Source organism: Platichthys flesus, chromosome 20 (assembly GCF_949316205.1).
Source record: "Platichthys flesus chromosome 20, fPlaFle2.1, whole genome shotgun sequence".
Taxonomy (NCBI): domain Eukaryota; kingdom Metazoa; phylum Chordata; class Actinopteri; order Pleuronectiformes; family Pleuronectidae; genus Platichthys; species Platichthys flesus.
In genome coordinates, this window is record NC_084964.1 from 635,628 (window position 1) to 658,152 (window position 22,525).

Below are 22,525 nucleotides of genomic sequence, written 5' to 3' on the forward strand. Positions count from 1 at the left end.
GAAAGACCGAGAGTTGGGGAAGACATGCAGCACAGGGCCATTGGTCGGATTGAACCAGGGGCAACTATGGGGGTTCAACACCAACCAAGGGAAAATTGCTTTATTTGGAAGGTTGAAAGTGTCTTTGTTTTTGTGTTAATACATTTCTAAACAATTGAAAAAACAAGTGGAGGTGTTTTGGTTTGTTCAAGCATTTATTTTAAGGTTGTTTGAACCATTTGGTTTACAATTACGCAATTACATCCTTTGAGTCAATGTTTTCATTGTGTGAGTACTAAAATAACTGTCAGTTAAATTCATGGCTAGCACCATAATACAAAATAAATACATCTAAAATAGTTTCACATTAGTGCCTTCACAACGTGCTGAAGATTTTGGACAAGCTGCAGAGTTTTGAAAGACTAAATGGTGCAGCCTTATAAGAAGGAATTTAAATAGTCCCGTCTGGAGGTAAAAAAGGCACGGACTAACTATTCTGCATCTTTTTGAGACAATGTGCCTGATTTTTGTAATAGTTTACATTTGTAGTTATCCTCTTATTAAATGATTTAATCCTGTTTTGTGTGTAACAAAGTGAATTTCCATTCTTAATTCCTAATTAGATTTTATAACAACACATGAAATATGCACTAATTATTATCAGCACCTTGACAACATTATTTTCATTGTGGGATATTTAGGATCCACTGTTCATGGACTTCGAATTGGGACTAAAAGGACATAGCCTCCATTAATCATTCTATTTGTATGCCTCTGCACAGGCAACAGCCTAAGCCCTTCTGGAATTTGTTCAAATTGGTACAAACATTAACTGGGACTCAAGGATGAAGTGATAAGATTTTGGTCAAGGTCATTGTGGCTTGATACTTGATTTAATTTTTTGTTAAATGTGATATTTGAAGACCATCTTGAGGGAATATCTTGCACTTTTGATAAGTTGTCACTTTGCGGGAAATAGGAAGTTGTTTATAAGAATCTGAAAAAAAATGCTAGTTTTCATCAGTCTTTGTCACATCAACTGTATGAAAGTTCAATGCTTAATTATGGCTCAATCATTTTTATTGTTTGTTTTCCAGGTTGGGTGTTTTGATCCCTACAGTGACGACCCGAGGCTCGGCATTCAGAAGATCCATCTTTGTAAATACAGTGGTTATCTGACTGTGGCTGGTACTGCTGGACAGGTGAAATTACTCTTTTAAGATCTGTCAATATTCAAGTACATCCATTTCTTTCTAAATTAAGAAAAATGTCCTTCTGTGTGAGCCTCTCATCCCCTGGTTTTCCAGCAAAATTGTCACCTTTGAATTTTTTTTTTTACAACAGCCCTCTGGCTCTGCTGCTAAACTGTTTTGCCTTTGCCTTTAACTCTCTTGCTCCTCTGTAAACATTAGATATAATGTGTATGTCCCTCTCCTGAAGTTCAATTGATAAATACGAAATTTCCTGAAGAGTCCGACATCAGGCTCAGGTTGTTAACAAAATCATGAGAGGTCAATCACATGGCCAAAACTACACTATACTGGTGGGATACATTGTCACTTGTCTCACTCTCAACTAAGGCTGGGCAATTAAGCGAAATGTTTTCAAAACTGACATTTATAACCTCTAAGCGGCTGCTAATTTGTTTATACATATTTCCCCTATGTGTGCATTCAGGAACTACTCAGCTGACATGTGATTGCTTTACACATTAAAGGCATAGTTCACAAAAATGTTTATATTTACTCATTATCTACTCACCATTATGCCGATGGAGGGTTGGGTGAAGTGTTTGAGTCCACAAAACACTTTTGGAGTCTCAGAAGTAAACTTTTTAGCAGCTGAATTCAATACAATTAAAGTAACTGGCAACTGAGACTTCAGATGTAATAAAATAACAGAAAAACACCACATACTGCTCATGTGTTCAGAAGCCCCAACATTTATATTCGACTCAAAACAAGCTAATTTACAAGGTAATTCTCCCCACAAGGTCTTCCAAGGCTGCGGATATTACCACTGAGCCTCATTCAACACAAGATCTAAAATGTACCAGTTGTGTGCCAAAATGACATGGTACTCAGTGTGCTTATTCTGTTAAAGATATGATATTCCAACATTGCAACCCAGTTCTTGTCCTCCATGTGCTTCACAAATGGTGATCTGAAGAGGAGTACATTAGTAGTAGTAGTATTAGTACTTCCCTACTGAAATCACACAATCAGGTGAGGAACTAGCCCCGGGACTGCCATTGGATCTTGAAGTGCAGAAGCAGCCATGGAAGTGTGTCCCTAACTCATTGCAGAGGATGTAAAAGAAACAGACATTCAAAGCATGTGATATAATTGGTTCCACAACTTTTCCGGCCTCATGTGTGCAACTCTTTAGGCATCTTATTGGTTACCAAGGCCTGATGATGGATGATACAGTGGTTCCAAACAGATTCAGGTCCAACTGTTTTAACCTGTTTCAACAGATCACTGTGAGAACCGTCATTGCCATTGCACCATCAGTGCATATTCAACACAGCAGACCCAATCTCTAGAATTATAAGAATTATATCAATCAAACGATGACTTTTTTATCTGCTGTGGTGAACCCTTATAGAAAATGACAAATAAAAGCTCCTCCTGGACACTGAGCTCTAGTGCACATACACCATTACAGCACAACTAGCAACCTCGGTAGACCAGTAAAGAGCCTCTCATGGCACCTGCCTGCAACTTGAGCTGACATAGTTCAGAAGTGTACCAGGGAGCCGTATGGGGAAAAAGAGACAACTTGTGTTTTCAGAGATTTCTGTGGATACACTGTCATTGTAAAAGTCCAAGAGATACAGGAGTGAGAAAGTGATGGCAGGTACTGGGTACAAGGTTTTTAAACTGGTGAGATCTCCACAGTTTACATTTCTGATGTTGCGGTATGATATGATATGGTGTACCTTTTGATTTAGTTAGCAGCAGGTTGTTTTTTTTATAGCACGGCTTTATGGTCTGAGATGGGTTGTTCAGCAGAGTTGATGTTGTATGGTGTGACACCGGAACAGCAGACCAAATCAATCAAGGATGTGGCCCTTGCTATGGGTTTTATAATTGTTGTTAATTCAAAACAGTTTAGACAACCACAATTCAATCACATATTCTCTGCAGCATTTCTAGACAAATAGGGGTTGCAATTTTAATAAACAACCTGGGATATTAACCATTCCCACAAACCACCCAACAGATGGCTATTTAATACCTCCTAACTTAAAGACAAAGATATTGACAGTTTCATTAAAAGAGAGTGGGCTTCTTTCCTCGAAATAAATTATTCACCAGAAATATCACCATCGTACTCCTTACACAAAACCCCTCAGCACAAAACCAACAACATTTACAGAAATACAATCTACGACTAAATTAATGTATGAATTTGAGAATTCAATTCATGATACAAAGACTAACAATTTTGGAATACAAATCAGGAAAAATACCTAGCCAACTTAATCAAATGACAAAAAAACTGATAGAGCAATACCATCTATCATTCACTCGAGCTTCATTAAAGGTAAACACTCATCTAACAACCGAAGCAGATTATTCAACTTAATCCATTATACATCCATTGCAAATTCACAGAGAGCCATACTTTCAGTAGATTCTGAAACGCATTGACAAAGTAACTTCAACTTACTTCTCAAAACACTAGAGGACAACCTTCAATGGATTACTTAATTGCCCATCCACTCCAATACATCCACAAATGGACCTACCCGAAACATTTTGAACCGAAAGTAAGGGACACTTCAGGTTACAGTAATTTAAAGAATAACGCATAGACTTCAGAATAAGGGCACATAATAATCGTTTGAATAATCGTGATTTTGATATTGTCCAAAATAATCGTGATCATGATTTTTTTCCATAATCGAGCAGCCCCAGACTGACAATTGATTGGTTGAATGAGTGTATCAACGAGACCCAGATAACATGGCTGCACAACACAATCACTCCTATCAAGACTGTAGTTCCATATGATGTCAAAAAGGCAATATGGCGGCACCATATCCTTGAAATTTTATCTTAATTTCTGTACAACGGGTAAAAGTGGTGACTTGTAGTCCATTTTTTACAATCAGTTATGCGGAATAGGGAATAACTCATGGAGCAAGAATAGGAAACAAGACCATATGGATCACTACTTTTACTTTCCTGGCAGACTTTTACATTACATGTCATTTAGCTGACTCTTTTGTCCTAAGCGACTTACATTTTTAGAACACTCAACATTTAGGAGGGGCCATTTAGGGGTTCAGTATCTTGACAAGGACACTTAGGCATGCAGATGGGAAAGAGTGGGATTCGAACCAGCAACCTTCTTGTTGCAGAGCACCCGCTCTATCCCCTAGGCCACGCTCTCCCCTTAATTAATATTTATTTGAACAATGGACTAATAATGTTTTTTTCAGAATGTTCTTTCAGAATCTAAGCTACAACTCACTCCCAATTTCAAACCAGTTTTCACAAATTTTTTGTTCTGCTTATTTACTTGTAATCTACTTCTTCCTGGGTTTGCCTTTGCAGATCCTGGTGCTGGAATTGAATGACGAGGCAGCGGAGCAGATTGTAGAGGCAAAAGTTGTGGACCTATTGCTGGGCCAAGAGGGCTTCCGCTGGAAGGTAAGTGTTGTGTTGGCAACTGCAAAAACAAAAAACATTACTCATCTGTTAGCAATTATAACACTTATTTCCTCAAAGCTGCAATATCCTACAGTACTGTTAAATTACTCTCCTTTTGCATCCCTTGTGTCCTTGTTGTATATGTTACCATCCAATTCTAGTCCCATGACTAATACTGTATGATTGGTGCTTCTATTGTTGATAAGGGTCACACTCGACTGGATGTGCGAGAAGACCCAGTACTGTTTCCGCCAGGCTTTCAGCCCTTTGCTCTGGTCCAGTGCCAGCCTCCTGCTGTGGTCACAGCCCTGGTCCTGCACACAGAGTGGAAGCTGGTAGCTTTTGGCACAAGCCATGGTTTTGGCCTGTATGATTACCAACAGAAGAACAACGTCTTCATCAGGTCAGAAGACACAAAGAAATTAAAGCTCTGTACTTACACTTACAAATTTACCAAGTTTGCACTCTTCAGAAATCTTCTGCTTTAATTACAGTCCCTGACAAAAGTCTTGTCGCCTGGGTACAAGTTGACCTTAAGTGCATATATTTGTAATAATTTTTTTTTACAAGAAATGGCTTATTTTAATCCCAACAGCTTTTGAAATAATGTTCTGGTGCCAAACGAAACTGCTGAAAAGCATTCTAGCGTTCACAGCTTGGTAAAGCCCACTGAGTCAGCCTTTGCAAAGACAAAAATCTTGTCGCCTTGTGATATGATGGACCCAATCATAGATTACACTCTCACCTGTGATCAATAATTGATCAATCAATTAGTGGGTGTGTATAAAAAGAACCCCAGCACACCAGACCTTCACATCAACTGCAGCTTGACCTCTGACAACATGCCCAAGATTCACCCTGAGACCAAAGCGTTGATTATCAAGAGGCTGAAGACCAGATCCACTGCTGAGGTGGCTGACACCTTCAATGTGTCTCAGCGTCAAGTACAAAGGATAAGAAAAAGATTTGAAGAGACTGGAGATGTTTTTGATAAGCCCAGGTCCGGCAGACCCCGCAAGACAACTGCTCGGGAGGACCGTTTGTTGGCTCGAAAATCCAAGGCCAGCCCCTTTTCCACTGCAGCAGAGCTCCACCAGGCCTGGTCACCTCAAGTCCCTGTGTCAACCAGGACAGTTTGTAGAATTCCGTCTCGAAATGGCCTCAATGGTCGAATCAGTTCACAGAAACCAGCACTAAACAAAAGGCAATTAAAAAAACGTGTGGCATTTGTCAAGGCCCACAGCCTGCTAAAAGGACGGACGCTGGAAAAGTGGCAGAAGGTGGATTTCTCAGATGAATCTTCGGTTGAATTACATCACAGCCGCCGCAAATATTGCAGGAGACCTACTGGAGCCTGCATGGATCCGAGATTCAACCAGAAAACAGTTAGGTTTGGTGGCGGAAAAATCATGGTCTGGGGTTACATCCAGTATGGAGATGTGCGAGAGATATGCAGGATGGAAGGCAATATCAATAGCCTAAAATATCAAGAAGTATTAGCTTCCTCTTACATTCCCAACAATAAAGGGGTCAAATTTTGCAGCAGGATGGTGCTCCATCGCATACTTCCATCTCTACATCAAAGTTCCTCAAGGCGAAGAAGATCAAGGTGCACCAGGAATGGCCAGCCCAGTCACCAGAAATGAACATCATTGAGCATGTCTGGGGTAGAATGAAAGAGGAAGCATGGAAGACGAAACTTAAGAATCTTGATGAAGTCTGGGAGGCATGTAAGACTGCTTTCTTTGCCATTCCTGATGACTTCATCAATAAATTGTATGAATCATTGTCGAACCGCATGGATGCAGTCCTTCAAGCTCGTGGATGTCATACAAGATATTAAATATGGATCTCACAGCAACACTACTTAATTCACTGATGTTATGCAACATATTTTTGTATTTGAAGTAAATTATTTTTTCAGTTTTCACATTACTCTCTGTAGGCGACAAAACTTTTGTCTCCCCAAAATCTGACCTTTCTATGTTCATTAAATTATCATTTTTTTTCAGTGAAGCAAATCTATTTTAGTATATTAAACCTAATTTGGGAAGGTTTTAGCTTTCATATGAGCCATTTCTAAAACAGATGGATTAATTAAAAATCAGGTTATAAGCTTCTTTTGTTGTTTCTACAACATATATAAGTGACAAGACTTTTGTCAGGGACTGTAGTACCCATCTACAAACAGGCTTTGAGCTAATTTATTCTCTACTCTGCTCCATCTGCCTTTGTTACTAGTTAAACTCCATAGATGTTTTTGTGTGTCCCTTGTTAGCTGGTTTGGCCTCCCTGGCCTAACTAGAATTGATAGGAAACATTCAAAATTACATTTGATATTTAAAGTTGTCCTATTGATATATATAGATAAACACAGGCACTTTAAGTTTATTACTGAGTAGTATGAACATTTTTTAGGAACAGACGCTGTAAGTAATGTCGGACTGCTTCATCTGAAAAGCAGAATATTTGTAGTAGTGGTAGTTTTAGTCTAAGTTGTTAATCATTCAGCTCAAGCTACCATGGTGATTTACCCTGGTACACAGGCTTTGTAACATGTTAAGCCTGAAGTTACCTTGATTTCCAGATATCCTGCTTCAAAGTGCAGGCCTTGGCTTAAGGTAGACCAGCTCCAAATGGTTACATTTTTCAAAACATCAAATTTAAACAATGTAGCCATATAGGATAATCTCCCTTTGGACACAATGCTCTCTTAGATGTTACATTAGGTGCATTTTAAAGTGGCTAACTGCACGGTAAACAAGCCATGCATTTCTGAAATAGAGGACATGAAACAAATTAACTTATTCAGAGTTTTGAGTTTCATGCTGGGGATACATCCATCTGTATTTCCCCTCAACACCACATTATTTGTAGTTTTCCCTTGGATTTCAAGAATCACGAGAAGCATAGTGGCAGTTGCCATTTCAAAATGTAATTCACAAGTGTTTGTTTTTTACTGTTTGGTTCGTGCCCCTATTTTTCAAACAGCCGTACCCACCCACAAAGATGTTAATTGACTCAACAGCCCCAAAAGCATGTATAACCCTTATAGATAATGTTTTATACACTAAGTGTCCTTTCCTCTGCTCTGTAGGTGCACCCTAAACCCTATGGACCAGCTTGCAATGGAGGGTCCTCTGTCCAGGGTGAAGAGCATAAAGAAATCCCTCAGACAGTCCTTCAGGAGAATTAGACGGAGCAGAGTTTCATTAAGGAAACATCATGTTAACAATGCTGCAAAGGTAGGTCTATAGATTGACTTCCACACCCTGTTGGCATCCCTTTTCATTTATATTTCTCTGAAACATCTATCTCTCTCTTCCCCTGAGCAGCTTCAGGATGCCAATGCTCGTCTGGAGGCCGAGCTGGCAGAAATGGAGCTGGCTCCTGTTCAGAGGAAGATAGAGGCCCGCTCCTCAGATGACTCTTTCACCGGTCTTGTGCGAACGCTCTACTTTGCTGATACCTTTCTCTCAGACAGTGAGTTATACCTTCAAAAACTGAATTTAGTTTATACAAATTATATTTATTCACTATAACCTACGTTCTTTACCTCATTTCTTCACAGGTTCACATAACACCCCCTCCCTATGGGCAGGGACAAATGGCGGCTGTGTGTTTGCATACATGCTCCGCCTTCCTCCTATAGAGCACAGAGCAGATGAACCTATCACAGCACAGCCAGGTAATGAACAGTTCTGGAAGTTTGTGTATTTCAGGGTGCACTGTTTGGTCATTTCCGTCCTGTTTTTGTAATGCCCTTTCCTATCTGTCATTGCATACTTGAATCCAGCTAAGGAGATCCAACTGATGCACCGGGCACCTGTTGTTGGCATAGCAGTGTTGGATGGGCATGGTGCTCCTCTCCCTGAGGCCCTAGAGGTGGCCCACGACCTTGCTCGATCACCCGACATGCATGGATCACACCACCTCCTGGTCATATCTGAGGAACAATTTAAGGTCAGCAACACTCAGACACATATTATTTTCACCGCATTAAACCTCACAGACACTTGTGATATGAAGTCAAAAGTGGAGTAAGCGATTCTGGAGTAAATATTTGATTTCAACAGATCCCTTTAATGAACCCTTAGAAGCTCTGGCCTCCATAGTCATGGACGTCCCTTTTCAAGTGGCACTATATAGTGTCTTATATGATTTAGAAGCAGATATTCTCATAGCTGAAGAAAAACAAACCTTATAATATAAAGTCTCATAAAACAAACAATATGCTCACAAACGGAGCGTCCAAAACCAAATTAAGTTGTAGCGCGAGACAGTTTAAATTATTTTTAAAGAACTACAGTGATGGAAGAGAATGTAGGTTTAAAGCTAAGGAAGATAGCATTTCGAATTATGCAACAATCCAAATAAATTCACTATCATCTTGTATTTTTGGGTCTCAGTGGCTAAACTGAATTCAGAACACAGTGCAAACAGCAAGACGTCAATTTTTGTTTACAGTTGCTGCCCAAAAACTCACATGCAGAGAGGGCATGTCATGTTCCCAAAGACAGCACACTGACAGTGATTATTACAACTCTCTTTCCACTCTAGCTGACCAAGTTTAATAGTGTGGATCATTAAAGGAACCATTTGTAACTTATTGCTACAAAGCCAACAGTACTTTTGAAGCCCTTAACTTTGACATATCTACCATAAACTGTTCAAGTGAATTTCTTTACTCTCCAAGAGCTGTCTTCACTGATGGAAAACGCATTAAATGTAAGAGTTAACATCTGCATTGTTTTCCACCTCTGAGCCATGCTTTTCTATTTTTATCAATTCTTTGCTATTAGTATAGTTAAACTGCAAACCAGTTAGCCCTAGCCCGATCAGTCCGTTTCAAACCTTTCCTATAGGCAGTCACTGTAGCCTTCTGTCTGCCCTGAAGAAGTACTGCTGCTCAGAGGAGTATGACCTCCTGTCTTATAATCACAGCAATTACCGAAACTCTTGGCAACTGACCATAACCACCACCCACTCCCAGCAAGAAACCATGTTAGTAATCAGGGAAAAACCTTTTATGTGTTTTTAAATTTTTGGGGATAAGAAAGAAAGTTTATCGCAGAGGTGAATATGATATAAGAGGCTTTGAAAATCTTCCGGAGTGGTACATGTGTACAATGGCAAACCCTCTCTCATGAGATGAATGGTTATTGATACCTGTATTGTAGGTGGCTAATAATAGGTGCCATAGACCAATGCAATTGGTTTTGTATTGCGCCAAATAATAAATTAAATGATTTCAAGGCACTTTATAAAGTATGGTTGAGACCTTATAAAATATAGAGAATCTCAACAGTTACCACAATAAGCAAGCACTTGGGTGGTGGTGGAGAGAAAATTTCAGGCTGGATAAATCCCTGGCCTGAAATGTATTTATGTGGAGGTAAGGGGGCTGGGAGAGTAACCTCACCTGCACCACAGAGGATCAGTCCGCGCAGGTGAGAGCTGTTAGCTGATTGGTCCTCACACTTAAAAGGCAGCGTCTTTGCTGCCTCAGCGCGCCTCAGAGACTCAGACACTGGAGAGGAACCCAGAGACTATCTGAGAGATGCCCGGAAGAAACTGGAAAGCGAGTCTGCTTTGTGTGTGAATTAAGTTTATGTTTGTTGATAATAAAGTATATTAAAAAGCAACCATTCCGTCTTTGGCTGTGTATGGGAGAGCCCAGTGGCAAGAGACACTGCCTCGAGTGAATTTCCATGTTTCTATCACTCTTCTTGGTAGTATTTTGGGCAGAAAAGACGGATGGTTTTATTTAGAAGAGGAGAACCTAGGCTGCAGTAGAACGACTGTGTTACGGTTTGCTTTTCATCCTGTGCATATGTTAACAGATTAGAGTGGCCGGACCAGCTGTGGTTCTGCTGAGCTAAACTTCTGGAGATTCAAGGTTTCAAAGTTTTTTCTGCCGTGGCGCAGCCATTTAGCTGTGCAGTCGCAGCAGGTGTGGCCCGGGCAAAGCATTGGGTAGAGAACTTAAAACAACATTAATTGTCCTAAGTTCTTTCCCCAGACAGGATTGTAGTAAGTTCTTCTCACCCTTATTTATTTACCCTGTCCCTTTGTTAAGAAGTCTGATTGTCTCACACAGGTAGTTAGTCAGCTGACTCTGTTCCTGTGTTTTCAGGTCTTCACCCTCCCTAAGGTCAGTGCTAAAATGAAGCTGAAGCTGACAGCCATGGATGGTTCCAGAGTACGCAGGGTGGGCATTGCCTGGTTCGGCAGCAGTCGATCAGAGGACTATGGTGAGAGTGGCCTTGTGGTACTGACCAATCAGGGGGACATACATGTGGTGTCACTGCCTGCAGTCAAGTTGCAGGTTCAGTACCCGTGTATCCGTCGAGAGGATGTCAGCGGCATCGCTTCATGTGTCTTTACCAAGCATGGCCAAGGTGAAAAACATGTCTACTCACATATTTGTACTTATACTCTCTATGATATAACTCATTTCCTTGCCCACAGCTTTCATCATTGCAAATTCAAGCCAGCTTTGGGCCAATTTAACCCTAATTCGTTACCCCTAAGAATCTGAAGAAATTCTTCTCTTGATCCGGGTCTGTATCAAAGTTCGGCCCAGATAGTAGTGTGAGGGGTTACAGAGCCATTCTTAAAGGGATAGTTCACCCCACAAAAAAAAGGAATCATTATATACACACCACTATGTGAAGTTTTTGAATCCACAAAATACTCTTGGAGTTTCAGGGATAAACAGCGTTGCAGCCAAATCCAATACAATTCCAGTATATAGCAACCACTTCTTCAACATTAAAAAACAGCAGAAATATGTTGCCTCATACTGCTCCTGTGGTGTCATCCAATTATCCGCAAGGCTCAATGTTTACTTTCAACTCGAAGTGGTGTCATTTACACCATGTTTTTAGCCTAAATGTCCACTATTCCTCCTAGTTAATGCACCAGTAACTGCAGCTAACGCAAGTTCTCGCAAGAACCTCTTAGCAGCACTCCAGTCATAATAATCACTTTCAAAATAAAGGCCCAGGAATTTTTTTCTTTACATTTTTTTTGCCCACGCTAAGGCCCACTGTCAATATGTCGCAAATGTGTCTCAGAAATCAGAATACAGAGGATTTCATTATATATTTTATATTCAAATTTAAGATCTGTATATGTGTTTACTCAAAAAGAACAGCTGGTTCTAGAGCGTTCCAAAAATGGCAGTAAAATTACTTCTCAATAAACAAATGTCAACTCTGTTTTGATTGCACGTCCCAAAAACGTTCTACTGTTGTGTCTGTTTAGGCTTCTATCTGATCTCTCCATCTGAGTTCGAACGGTTTTCGGTCTCCACCCGCAACCAGGTTGAGCCTCGCTGTCTTGTAGAGGTTCCTCTTTATTCAGGCATCCCCAGGCAACACAGGCAACCACCTGATAAGGTTTCATCTAGTCATGGGTATGAACCATTTTAGTTTATTTGTTTTATTGTGGAAAATCCTTTCTTGCATTAATGAGGTTTTGTGTCCTCTTTCCTTCTAGAAATGCCAGACATGACTCTGAGGATGCAGGTAAAATGTTATTCAGAGACCTGAAAATAAGCATCATACTTAAACATGCATGTGCTATTGAAGAGAGTACTACATGTTAAGATGTAGTTTGATATTATTAGAAAATATTGCCCATGTTCTGTCCATCTGTTTTTACACACACAAACATCTTGTTTGTGGCTGCATTAATGTGTCCTTTGCCTGCTGCTTGTTTGTTCCAGAAAGTGCTGCTAGACGTGTTATGGAGCATGCTTTGCTGAATGACGAGAGTGAGTACTCTAGAGACAGAGAAGAGAACATATTTAATCTATGAAATAGAAATACACAGCAGGCCCCTCTGTTACTCTAAATCTGCTGAGCTCCAGAGACTCTCAGCATTTTCTCCCGAGGAAGTGTACCTATGTACGCAAATATCCAAGTGCGAGCCTTCAGATTGTCTGCAGACTTTCTCCATCTGGCCCCCTAGAATAGAGTCCATGGAAAGTCGGATGTGAGAATACCTATCCTTGCTGTTGAACAGTTGACGGTGAATTAACAGGCTTCTAACACACAAAAGACGCAAAGTGAAAAAAAGTGAACAGTCTCTGCCGGCTGCACCACCCCTCACCACAATGAAGAGGATTTGCTGCTGTTGTGAACGTGTTTGTGCAGAGAACCTCCCGCTGCGTTTTACATGAATGAAAAGCAAACTGCGGGAAATGTCCAGATCCGATTCTCCGGACTTTATCAGCAATGCATATCAGAAATGGCTTATTCGATCCATTCAGCCTTGCTTTGCCTTGTTATTGCATGGCCCCCTCTCTTAATGTATGTCAGGTTTCTGCTGCCATTGACATAAGACAAACCCACAACGGCAATTGGGAATGTGATATTTAACACAGATTTGTTTGCTTATCATCATCTCATCGCATGAATTGTACAGCTTCCTTCAATACCTGTAAGCTGCATCCTAATATGATTTGAACTGTGACATTACTACAAGTATGAGAGTTAAGTCCACTGGTTATTTACAGTAATGTTGTGGTTTCTAACAGAAGTACTTCAGGAGATCCAGAAGTCACTGGAAGGAGACCAGACGTAAGTATAAGCTGCTCATTGTTTACTACTCTGGTAAACTGGTTTCTAACGGCAGCATGCAACTTTCAATAAGCAGTCACAATCAAGACATTTTTAACGAATGCGCAGAATGACCCGCTCCATGTACCCATACCCGCCCTCACTCACTCGCTCAGAGCGACACATGCAGTGATATCAGAGCTCGTTCATGTTAAGCAGCCGGTCAGTGACTTTGTAGAAGAACAGTGAAATACAGAGTTTCTCTGATCACAGCTGCTCAGTGATCAACGTCGCTGCGTCATGATCAGAGCAGAAGCTGCAGTTGGTTTGTACCGAGCTGGAGTTTCTGTGTCCTCCTCAACTCTGCTCTCACTTGAGCTAATAAACACTCATCACTAGCTACTAGGTGCGGCTGTGGCTGAGGGGTAGAGTGGCCGTCCTCCAACCTGAAGGTCGGCAGTTCAATCTCCAGTCTGACCCATCTGCATGCAGAAGTGTCCTTGGGCAAGATGCTGAACCCTGAATGGCCCCCCCATAGAATAACAAAATGCCGCGAATAGATGCACTGTATGAATGTGTGTTTGAATGTAAAACTGTACTGTAAAGCACTTTGAGTGGTCTTCAAGACTAGCCTGACGTTGTCATACTCATTCTAGTCAGAATAGGAGTCTGATACCGCTCCTTTGGGCTGTGATTATGGGGCGTGTTTCAACCGAACCAGGAAAAAAAATGCCTCTTCACTCAATTGGATAGACCTACATCCAATCAGAGCAACGCAGTATGTGACGCATAGTTGTTGTCAACAGAACTCAACTCAACACGCTGGAAGAAGTAGAAGAAGATCAGTAAAAACGATTTTTTTGTTTACCTCAGGTCATTCCTGGAGAATCACATTAAGAGTGCTGTAGCTTGAGGCATGCTACTTGTCAGTGAAGGTGAGAGGCGTCATATATGACTAACTTCTGTTTCACTGCCAGTTTGGAATCAACAAACAGTAATTTCTATGTTTTTCTTTTGTGCCTCCTCAGAGCAAACTGACTTGCTGATGATTACGAAAGCGTACTGCAGTCCTGTAGCCACCACCACTACTGTCCCCTGACCCCTCTACCCAGTGCCGGACTACCTGCTGATTCTTAATTGACCTCAGCCCATAGAGAGACACTAAAGGGCTCTTCGCAATTGTGCGCTCTAAAGACCATTAAGCTGTTCGCAGACGAACAGTCATTGTAGACAGAAACAAAGGAAGAGACACCACCTGTGCCTAAATACCACACATTGCAGCACGGTCACAACTGTTTAACCTAAAGCTTCATGATATCGCCTCCATTTCTGATATGTGACCAGTGTCATTAATCATCAATGGCCTTTTCAATCCAACATCTCACAGCTGCCATATATACCACTTTTCGAAGCTGTTTGAATTAAAGTGATCATCCCTACATCATTTTGAAAGGCTTATATCGCCACCAGTATTTTCTTGTGGACTAAGCTTGTGGAAATGGTTTTCCCACTCTGATATGCATCTCACCAGCCATTATCTCCCCACATGGATATATAGCTGGAGAAATTATAATGATAATGAATGAGATAAATACCTTCTGTTGCTGAATTGTGTTTATTTTAAGTTTTGCATAATTTAAAATATAGGAACATTTTAAACTGTGAGTCACAATTATGATATATTAGATTAAAAAACAACATACTCTGCAAATACTTAGTGATGATTTTGAATCACCAAGTTAAAATGGACTGTTGACTAATGACCAAAATCATGAGCTAGTAAGTTAAGCTTTCAAGATGCTAAAATATACTTTATTGAAGTACAGAGAATACTTATGAGTGATGTTTTTGTAAAAATTGAGTTGATTTTTGTTCTCAGTTTTGACATTGTGTTGTAATGAGTCATCTTTATTACTCAAAGGATATATTTTTACTTGTCATATGTTGATTTGTATAACATGATTTGGCATTTACATTTTTGTGTCCGCATTTCTTTCTTTACTCTTGCCTCATGATTTGACTCAGATGTCATGACTTTTACCTAGTGTCTCCTAATTGTGAATTCCAATTTGTGGCTTAGTAATTTTTTTTGTCATTATACCTCATAATTTTAACAATAGTCAGAACGTAAATAAACTTCCACAAAGTGAGTATTTAATTTTTTTTTTTCCTAAATTAGCTTCTATACTTCTCACATACTCAAGGGAGGATGTTTTTAATGACGCCTCAGAAGGGATAAAAACAACATACAAAAGTAGTTTTTTGTGTGTTCAACCACACTGTTACTTGCTTTATATTTTTAATTCCTCATTCTCTTAATTTGTCACATCATTATATATTGCACCACCGATTAATATTAATAGAGCACTCCATCCTCAAATCCACTTTTATTCCACAATAAAATAACTAATGGCCGTAGGTACTTTGCCACTAATGCAGAGCTCTAACTGCTGTACTATTCTGGGGTACTATTTTTTTGGGGATGGATTTTAATTATTTTTATATAAACCATTTTTATGTCACAAATAAATCTAATTCAGGAATGAAATTGTAAGCTATTGTAGTGATTTGAAAAAGATAAATACAGTATATATGTGCCATGTGTATCTTTGCAGCAGAGTTAACAGTTTTTTAATTTTTTGGATAGAAATATTTTTGCTGCAATGTTTCAGAATGCTGAGAATGTTCGCATTAACCAAGAATATATTTTTGTAGTGAACTGATTGAGAATAATTTTAATGTGTAACTTCCCACTACATTTTCATGTTAATAATTATGTTATTTTCAAATGCCGTGTCTGTTTTTATTCTCTCAGTACACTCACAACTTTGTAATTACAATCTGATATTTTTTCCATATCATTTATCTCTGTTGTGCTATGAGGAAGTCAATGACAGTGAATAAATATGCACTTTAAAAATCTCATTGTACTCCACTAATATAAGCCCCACTATAGTATAGTCTGTGTCAACTGCAGAAGCTACATAACCTCTGGTGAGGCAAACAAAGGGGAAGTTACTCGGTACACATGCTCATCGAAGAGTTTTTGAACATTCATTACAGAGTTTGACGACCCATTGCCTGTTAATTTTCCAGAGCAACTGCTGTTGCTCTGGGATCATGTACTGGGAAAGAGCTCTTCAAGGACCTGGCTGAGGCTGGGCCAGCTGATAGTGGCAGCTCTCTTGGAGGGTAACATTCAAGGAGAGTTGTCATATGCATGATATGAAATGCCATGAGAGAACTTACAAAATTATAGAGAAACCCCAAACTGTGAATGGTAAGACAAAAAACTCAGAGGTATGGTCAGAGATAATAGTATATATGTTGGTAGGTCAACTTTACATCTAAACAAATCACGTTGTAGACCTAATCCACAATCAGCGGCTGATCCATGAACAAGATTCACGATGTTGGCCTGGGTGAAATCCTGGAACTGATATGATAAAGCAAAAGGACTCTGGGGAAGAAGTCAAGTCAGTAACATGTATTGAGAAAGAAAAAAACTTGCTTGCAGGTTTATGATAAGAGTACACAGGTTACTGTAGGCTGTCACCGATGCCAAAATATCAAACCTGGCTGAGTGATGCGCTGGTTATCACACTCTCACTAGCTCCTGTGTATTAGCTCACCTTTTTTCCCAGTTCTCACTCTAACTTGAGGAAAACAGCTGTCTCTCATCCAATAAGAATTAGGCTTTCTCTCACAGTCAGGACCGTATCCAAGATTTAAGCAATATTGAGGTCCAACGTTTGGGGGCTGGAGGGCCGCACCCCTAGAATTTTGGATGGGATTTCCCCGATATAGATGTGCACGTTTGGAGATGTTTGGAGGACGATAACAGGGGCCAGAAAACGCACTGAAAATCTATTTTAAACAATTTTAATGTAGCTGTTTCTTTCCACCCCTTTTTAGCACCCCATTAGACAGGCGCAGGGTTTGAAGCATTGACCATTCTCCCTTTGTGGCCTGAGAAATCACAGATATGCAGTGCTAAACACTTCTCTGCGCTCCCTCTGGATCAGTCACAAAACCCCATAGAGATTGTGTCTGTTCACCGTCCGATTAAATTATTGAAATTAAACAATAATAGAGCGAGAACTCCACACAAAAATTTAATACAAATTAAAACAACCTCTGAAACAATACAGGAAACCCAGACTTTTAAATGTGGTCTTTTAAACATTAGATCACTGGAAAAAAAGGCTCTTTTAGTTAATGAAATAGTCTCTGATTACAACATAGATTTATTGTCCCTCACTGAGACGTGGCTGCATCCTGATGATTATGTCAGTCTAAATGAATCTACTCCCCCCAGTCATATCAATTCACAGGTTCCTAGAGAAATTGGGCGAGGAGGTGGAGATGCTGCTATTTTTAACTCCAGTCTATCAATTAATCCAAAACCTAAACTCAGCTACAAGTCATTTGAATGTCTGGTTCTTAGTCTTCCACGCCAATCCAGGAACCACCAACAGCCAATCATATTTGCCGTAGTTTACCGTGCTCCCAGGGCTTATACTGAATTTTTAAAGGAATTCCCTGAGTTTTTATCAAACTTAGTCCTAAAGACCGATAAAATTATTATTGTTGGTGACTTTAATATTCATGTTGATAATAATAAAGATTGCCTTAGCGTAGCATTTATTTCAATACTAGACTCTATTGGTTTCAGTCAGTGTGTGCACAAACCTACTCATTGTGGTAACCACACACTTGACCTTGTATTATCGTACGGTGTCGCAATTGAAAATTTAACAGTACTTCCGCGCAATCCAGTTCTATCAGACCATAATTTAATAACCTTTGATTTTTCAATAACTGAATATATGCCACTAATAAAAAATTCATTTTCTAGATGTCTACCTGATAGTGCTGTAGCTAAATTTAAGGAAATAATCCCAATTACATTTAAACCCGTATTAGCAGTAGATACAAACAACAAATTCTTTAAAACCCTGAGCTCCATTGAGATCGACCACCTCGTCGATAGCTCTGCAGACTCATTACAATTAACATTAGACTCAATAGCGCCTCTAAAAAAGAAAAATGTCAAACATAGTAAATTAGCTCCGTGGTATAATTCCCAGACAAATGAGTTAAAACAATTATCAAGAAAACTAGAAAGGAAGTGGCGCTCCAGCAACAATGTTGAAAACCTCATAGACTGGAAGAATAGTGTTAAAGAATATAAAAAGGCTCTCCACAAAGTAAGAGCCGCCTACTATTCAAAACTAATAGAAGAGAATAAAAATAACCCCAGGTTTCTCTTCTGCACTGTAGCCAGGCTGACAGAGAGTCACACCTCCACCGAACCCAGTATTCCTCCATCCCTAAATAGCAATATCTTTATGACCTTTTTTAATGATAAAATTCAAACTATTAGAAATAAAATCAACCATCTCCTGCCCTCAATTGGCACTAATACCCTCCCAACAACAGAGATCTCAGAAACGGCTGAGAATCCTACCCATTACTTAGACAGCTTCTCTCTGATCACCCGTGATCAGTTTACCAAATTAATCTCAGGTTCTAAACCAACAACCTGTATCTTAGATCCCATTCCTACCAACTTACTTAAAGACATTCTGCCCCTAATTGATAGTTCGTTACTTAACATTATCAATCTGTCATTATCATCAGGTTATGTACCACAGTCTTTTAAAATAGCTGTCATCAAACCCCTACTCAAAAAACCCACCCTAGACCCAGAGGTTTTAGCCAATTACAGACCAATATCTAACCTCTCCTTCATTTCTAAAATCTTAGAAAAAGTGGTAGCCAATCAGCTGTGTGAGTTTCTCCAGGAAAATAATATATATGAAGACTTTCAATCGGGGTTTAGAGCCAATCACAGTACAGAGACAGCCTTGGCAAAAGTCACTAATGACCTTTTAATAGCCTCAGATCAGGGACTTGTGTCTGTCCTCGTTCTGTTAGATCTCAGTGCAGCATTCGACACAATTGACCATCAAATTTTATTACAAAGACTAAAACAGTTAATTAACATTAATGGAACCGCCCTTAACTGGTTTAAATCGTATTTTTCTGATCGCTCCCAATTTGTGCAAATTAATGATGAGTCATCTGTGCGCACCAAAGTTAATCATGGTGTTCCACAGGGCTCTGTGCTCGGCCCAATTTTATTCTCATTATATATGCTTCCACTAGGAAACATTATCAGGACACACTCGGTAAATTTCCACTGCTATGCGGATGACACCCAGTTATATTTGTCAATAAAACCTGAACAAAGTAATCAATTAACTAAACTTCGAACATGTCTCAAGGACATAAAAACCTGGATGACCCGCAATTTTCTCTTATTAAACTCAGACAAAACAGAGGTTATAATACTTGGCCCCAAACACCTTAGAGATGCATTATCTAATGATATAGCTGCGCTAGACGACATTGCCCTTGCTTCCAATGAAACAGTCAGGAACTTGGGAGTGATCTTCGATCCTGATTTATCCTTTAATAGTCACTTAAAACAAATTTCTAGGACCGCTTTTTTCCACTTGCGTAATATTTCAAAAATTAGACATGTCCTTTCACAAAAAGATGCAGAAAAACTAGTCCACGCCTTTGTTACATCGAGACTGGACTATTGTAATTCATTATTATCAGGCTCCAGCAGGAAGTCGTTAAAGACTCTACAGCTTGTCCAAAATGCTGCAGCACGTGTCCTGACGAGAACAAAGAGAAGAGAGCACATTTCTCCAATATTAGCATCGCTACACTGGCTTCCAGTTAAATCTAGAATAGAATTTAAAATTCTCCTCCTCACCTTCAAGGCCCTTAATAATATAGCGCCTTTATACCTTAAAGAGCTGTTAATACCTTATAAACCCACTAGAGCACTCCGCTCCCAGAATTCAAGCCTACTTGTCGTCCCTAAATTCTCTAAAAGTAGAGTAGGAGCCAGAGCTTTTAGCCATCAAGCCCCTCGGCTGTGGAATAATCTACCACTTTCAGTTCGGGAGGCAGACACCATCTGTTCGTTTAAAAGTAGGCTCAAAACCTTCCTTTTTGATAAAGCTTATAGTTAGAGCTAATTAGCGCCAGTGCGTTACTTGTTCTATTTTATGACACATGACACACGGAGCTTCTCTTTCCAGCTTCTCCTTCCTCTTCTCCATCCCTATCCCCCTTCCCCGGAATCCCTTTGCTTTATCACCCGCAGATCCAGGGCCTCTGTGGCCGCACCATGGATTACGGTTTGTGGATCGCGCACCGGGGGTCGCGGTGTTGGATCCAGTGTGGCGGATTCTGAGTCATGTGGGCTGATCGTGGTGCTGGTGGCGGACCCTGTGTCGCGTTGGCATTGGGCACGGGCGGTGGACCAGGACCGCAGTGGTGGCTTGTGATGGGTCCTCCTGGTGGGCGGCGGTGGACGGTGACTGAGGACTGAAGTGGCGTCTGGTCTGGATGGTGGATCGTGGTCTAGATGGTTGCTGAGCATGGACTGTGCTTCATCAATGCTGCTAGAGACTTTGATTATTGATGATGTTCTCCTGCACGTGGCATCTATTGCACTTCTGTCCGTCCTGGGAGAGGGATCCCTCACATGTGGCTCTCTCTGAGGTTTCTACATATTTTTACCCTGTTAAAAGGGTTTTTTGTAGTTTTTCCTTACTCTTGCTGAGGGTTAAGGACAGAGGATGTCACACCCTGTTAAAGCCCTATGAGATGAATTGTAATTATACAAATAAAATTTGATTGATTGATTGATTGAGATATCTCCTCCCACCAAGACTGTGTTGTTGTGCCACCCACACGAGTGCTGGTCTGATATCGACTTCCTCCTCCAGATTTTTTCTTAACTCGGTGATCGGCTGACGGTCCCCCTGGTCCCACAGCTGCAGATTTACTCAGTCTGTAGACATTCTCTGTCCTGTGACTCCCTTTCTCGCAGCAGCTGCACTCATCACTGTACCAGGTCCTCTTCAGAGCTGGGGGTAGGCCAGTTCTTCACTTATTGTATCTTCTCTTCCATGGGGCTGCCGCCGCCCTCGCCATGCCTTTGACAAAGGGACGTAACCTCATGTCTCATGAAGCAGCACCTCTGTGTGTGCAGTTTCAGTCTGGCTGCTGCTACCCTCTCCATCACACAATTGAGGGCCCTGAGGGGTGACTTCAAGGAATCTATGTGGACAAGGATTTCGTCCAGGTATACAACACACTCAATGTGGGGCACCATGGCTGATGGACAAGCAAGCACCTTGTCCATCAGCCTCTAAATCATGGCGGGGACTCTGCAGAGATCGGATGGGAGGACCTTAAATTGCCACAAACCAGGCCAGACCCAAAGCTAACTTTGGGTCTGGCCTCATGGTGCGGAATACTTGGCTGGAGCGGTCTTCTTGTAACGATCTGGCACTTTTTAGTCTATGTTTAATCTTAATTAAAAAAGTTCCCGGCAGACGCCACTATGGTTCTGGGGTGGGAGGTCCTTGTGGTGCCAGCTCCGGTCCCTGCTCCAGTCCTCGCTCCAGTCCCTGTCCCTCGCCGGAGGGTCCTGGCAGACACCAATCTGGTTATGGTGTCGGAGGTCTTCGCAGTGCCAGCTCCATTCCCTGCTCCAGTCCCCGCTCCAGTCACTGTCCCAAGCCGGAGGATCCCGGCAGACGCCACTCTGGTTCCAGCGTCGGAGGTCTTTGCGATGCAAGCTTCAGTCCCTGCTCCAGTCCCCGCTCCAGTCCCTGTCCCGCGCCGGAGGATTCCGGCAGATGCCACTCTGGTTCCGGCGTCTGTGATCTTCGTGGTGCCAGCTCCAGTCCCTGCTCCTGTCCCCGCTTCAGTCCCTGTCTCACGCTGGAGGGTCCCGGAAGACGCCACTCTGGTTCCGGCGTCGGAGGTCCTGGCAGTGCCAGCTCCAGTTCCTGCCTCAGCCACGTCCGGGGCTGAGGTCTGAGCTCTTGCCCTCTGCCCCTGACCGGTCTTCGGGCTGCCTGCCTGAGGAGCTCACATGAGCCCTTGTTCTCTGCCCTTGAGCAGCCATGGCACAGCCCTCCCGAGTCTCAGAACTCTGCATTTGAGCAGCCAGCGCTCGTAGCAGCTACTACAAGCATCCGTAGCTAACTTCAAGCTACAGCAGCTACAACCGGAGCTCGTGGCAGCTGCTACGGGCGCATGTAGCTAACTTCAAGTTACAGCAGCTACTACCGACGCTCATAGCAGCTACTACCAGGGTTCGTAGCAGCTGCTACGGGGCTCGTAGTAGCTTCTACGGGCCCCTCGAGTGGGGGGGGGGGGGGAGAGCGTGGAGAGTACAACAATCACGAACCTGCCGTGCGATCACCGTTCACCGTGGAC

At 41.4% G+C, this 22,525-nt stretch overlaps 1 protein-coding gene across 1 annotated transcript in view; it reads left to right on the top strand.

Moving 5' to 3' along the window:
• llgl2 (LLGL scribble cell polarity complex component 2) overlaps window positions 1-15,996 on the top strand; it is a 69,225-nt gene extending 53,229 nt beyond the window's left edge. Inside the window, exons 14-27 of the mRNA XM_062413934.1 lie at window positions 1,077-1,181; window positions 4,545-4,640; window positions 4,847-5,043; window positions 7,738-7,885; window positions 7,976-8,123; window positions 8,212-8,328; window positions 8,437-8,603; window positions 10,777-11,041; window positions 11,910-12,060; window positions 12,144-12,172; window positions 12,373-12,420; window positions 13,186-13,228; window positions 14,081-14,142; window positions 14,236-15,996. Coding sequence (XP_062269918.1) covers window positions 1,077-1,181; window positions 4,545-4,640; window positions 4,847-5,043; window positions 7,738-7,885; window positions 7,976-8,123; window positions 8,212-8,328; window positions 8,437-8,603; window positions 10,777-11,041; window positions 11,910-12,060; window positions 12,144-12,172; window positions 12,373-12,420; window positions 13,186-13,228; window positions 14,081-14,120 — 1,554 coding nt within the window. The 3' untranslated portion in view covers window positions 14,121-14,142; window positions 14,236-15,996. The remainder of the gene's footprint in view (window positions 1-1,076; window positions 1,182-4,544; window positions 4,641-4,846; window positions 5,044-7,737; window positions 7,886-7,975; window positions 8,124-8,211; window positions 8,329-8,436; window positions 8,604-10,776; window positions 11,042-11,909; window positions 12,061-12,143; window positions 12,173-12,372; window positions 12,421-13,185; window positions 13,229-14,080; window positions 14,143-14,235) is intronic.
• Window positions 15,997-22,525: the final 6,529 nt, after the last annotated feature.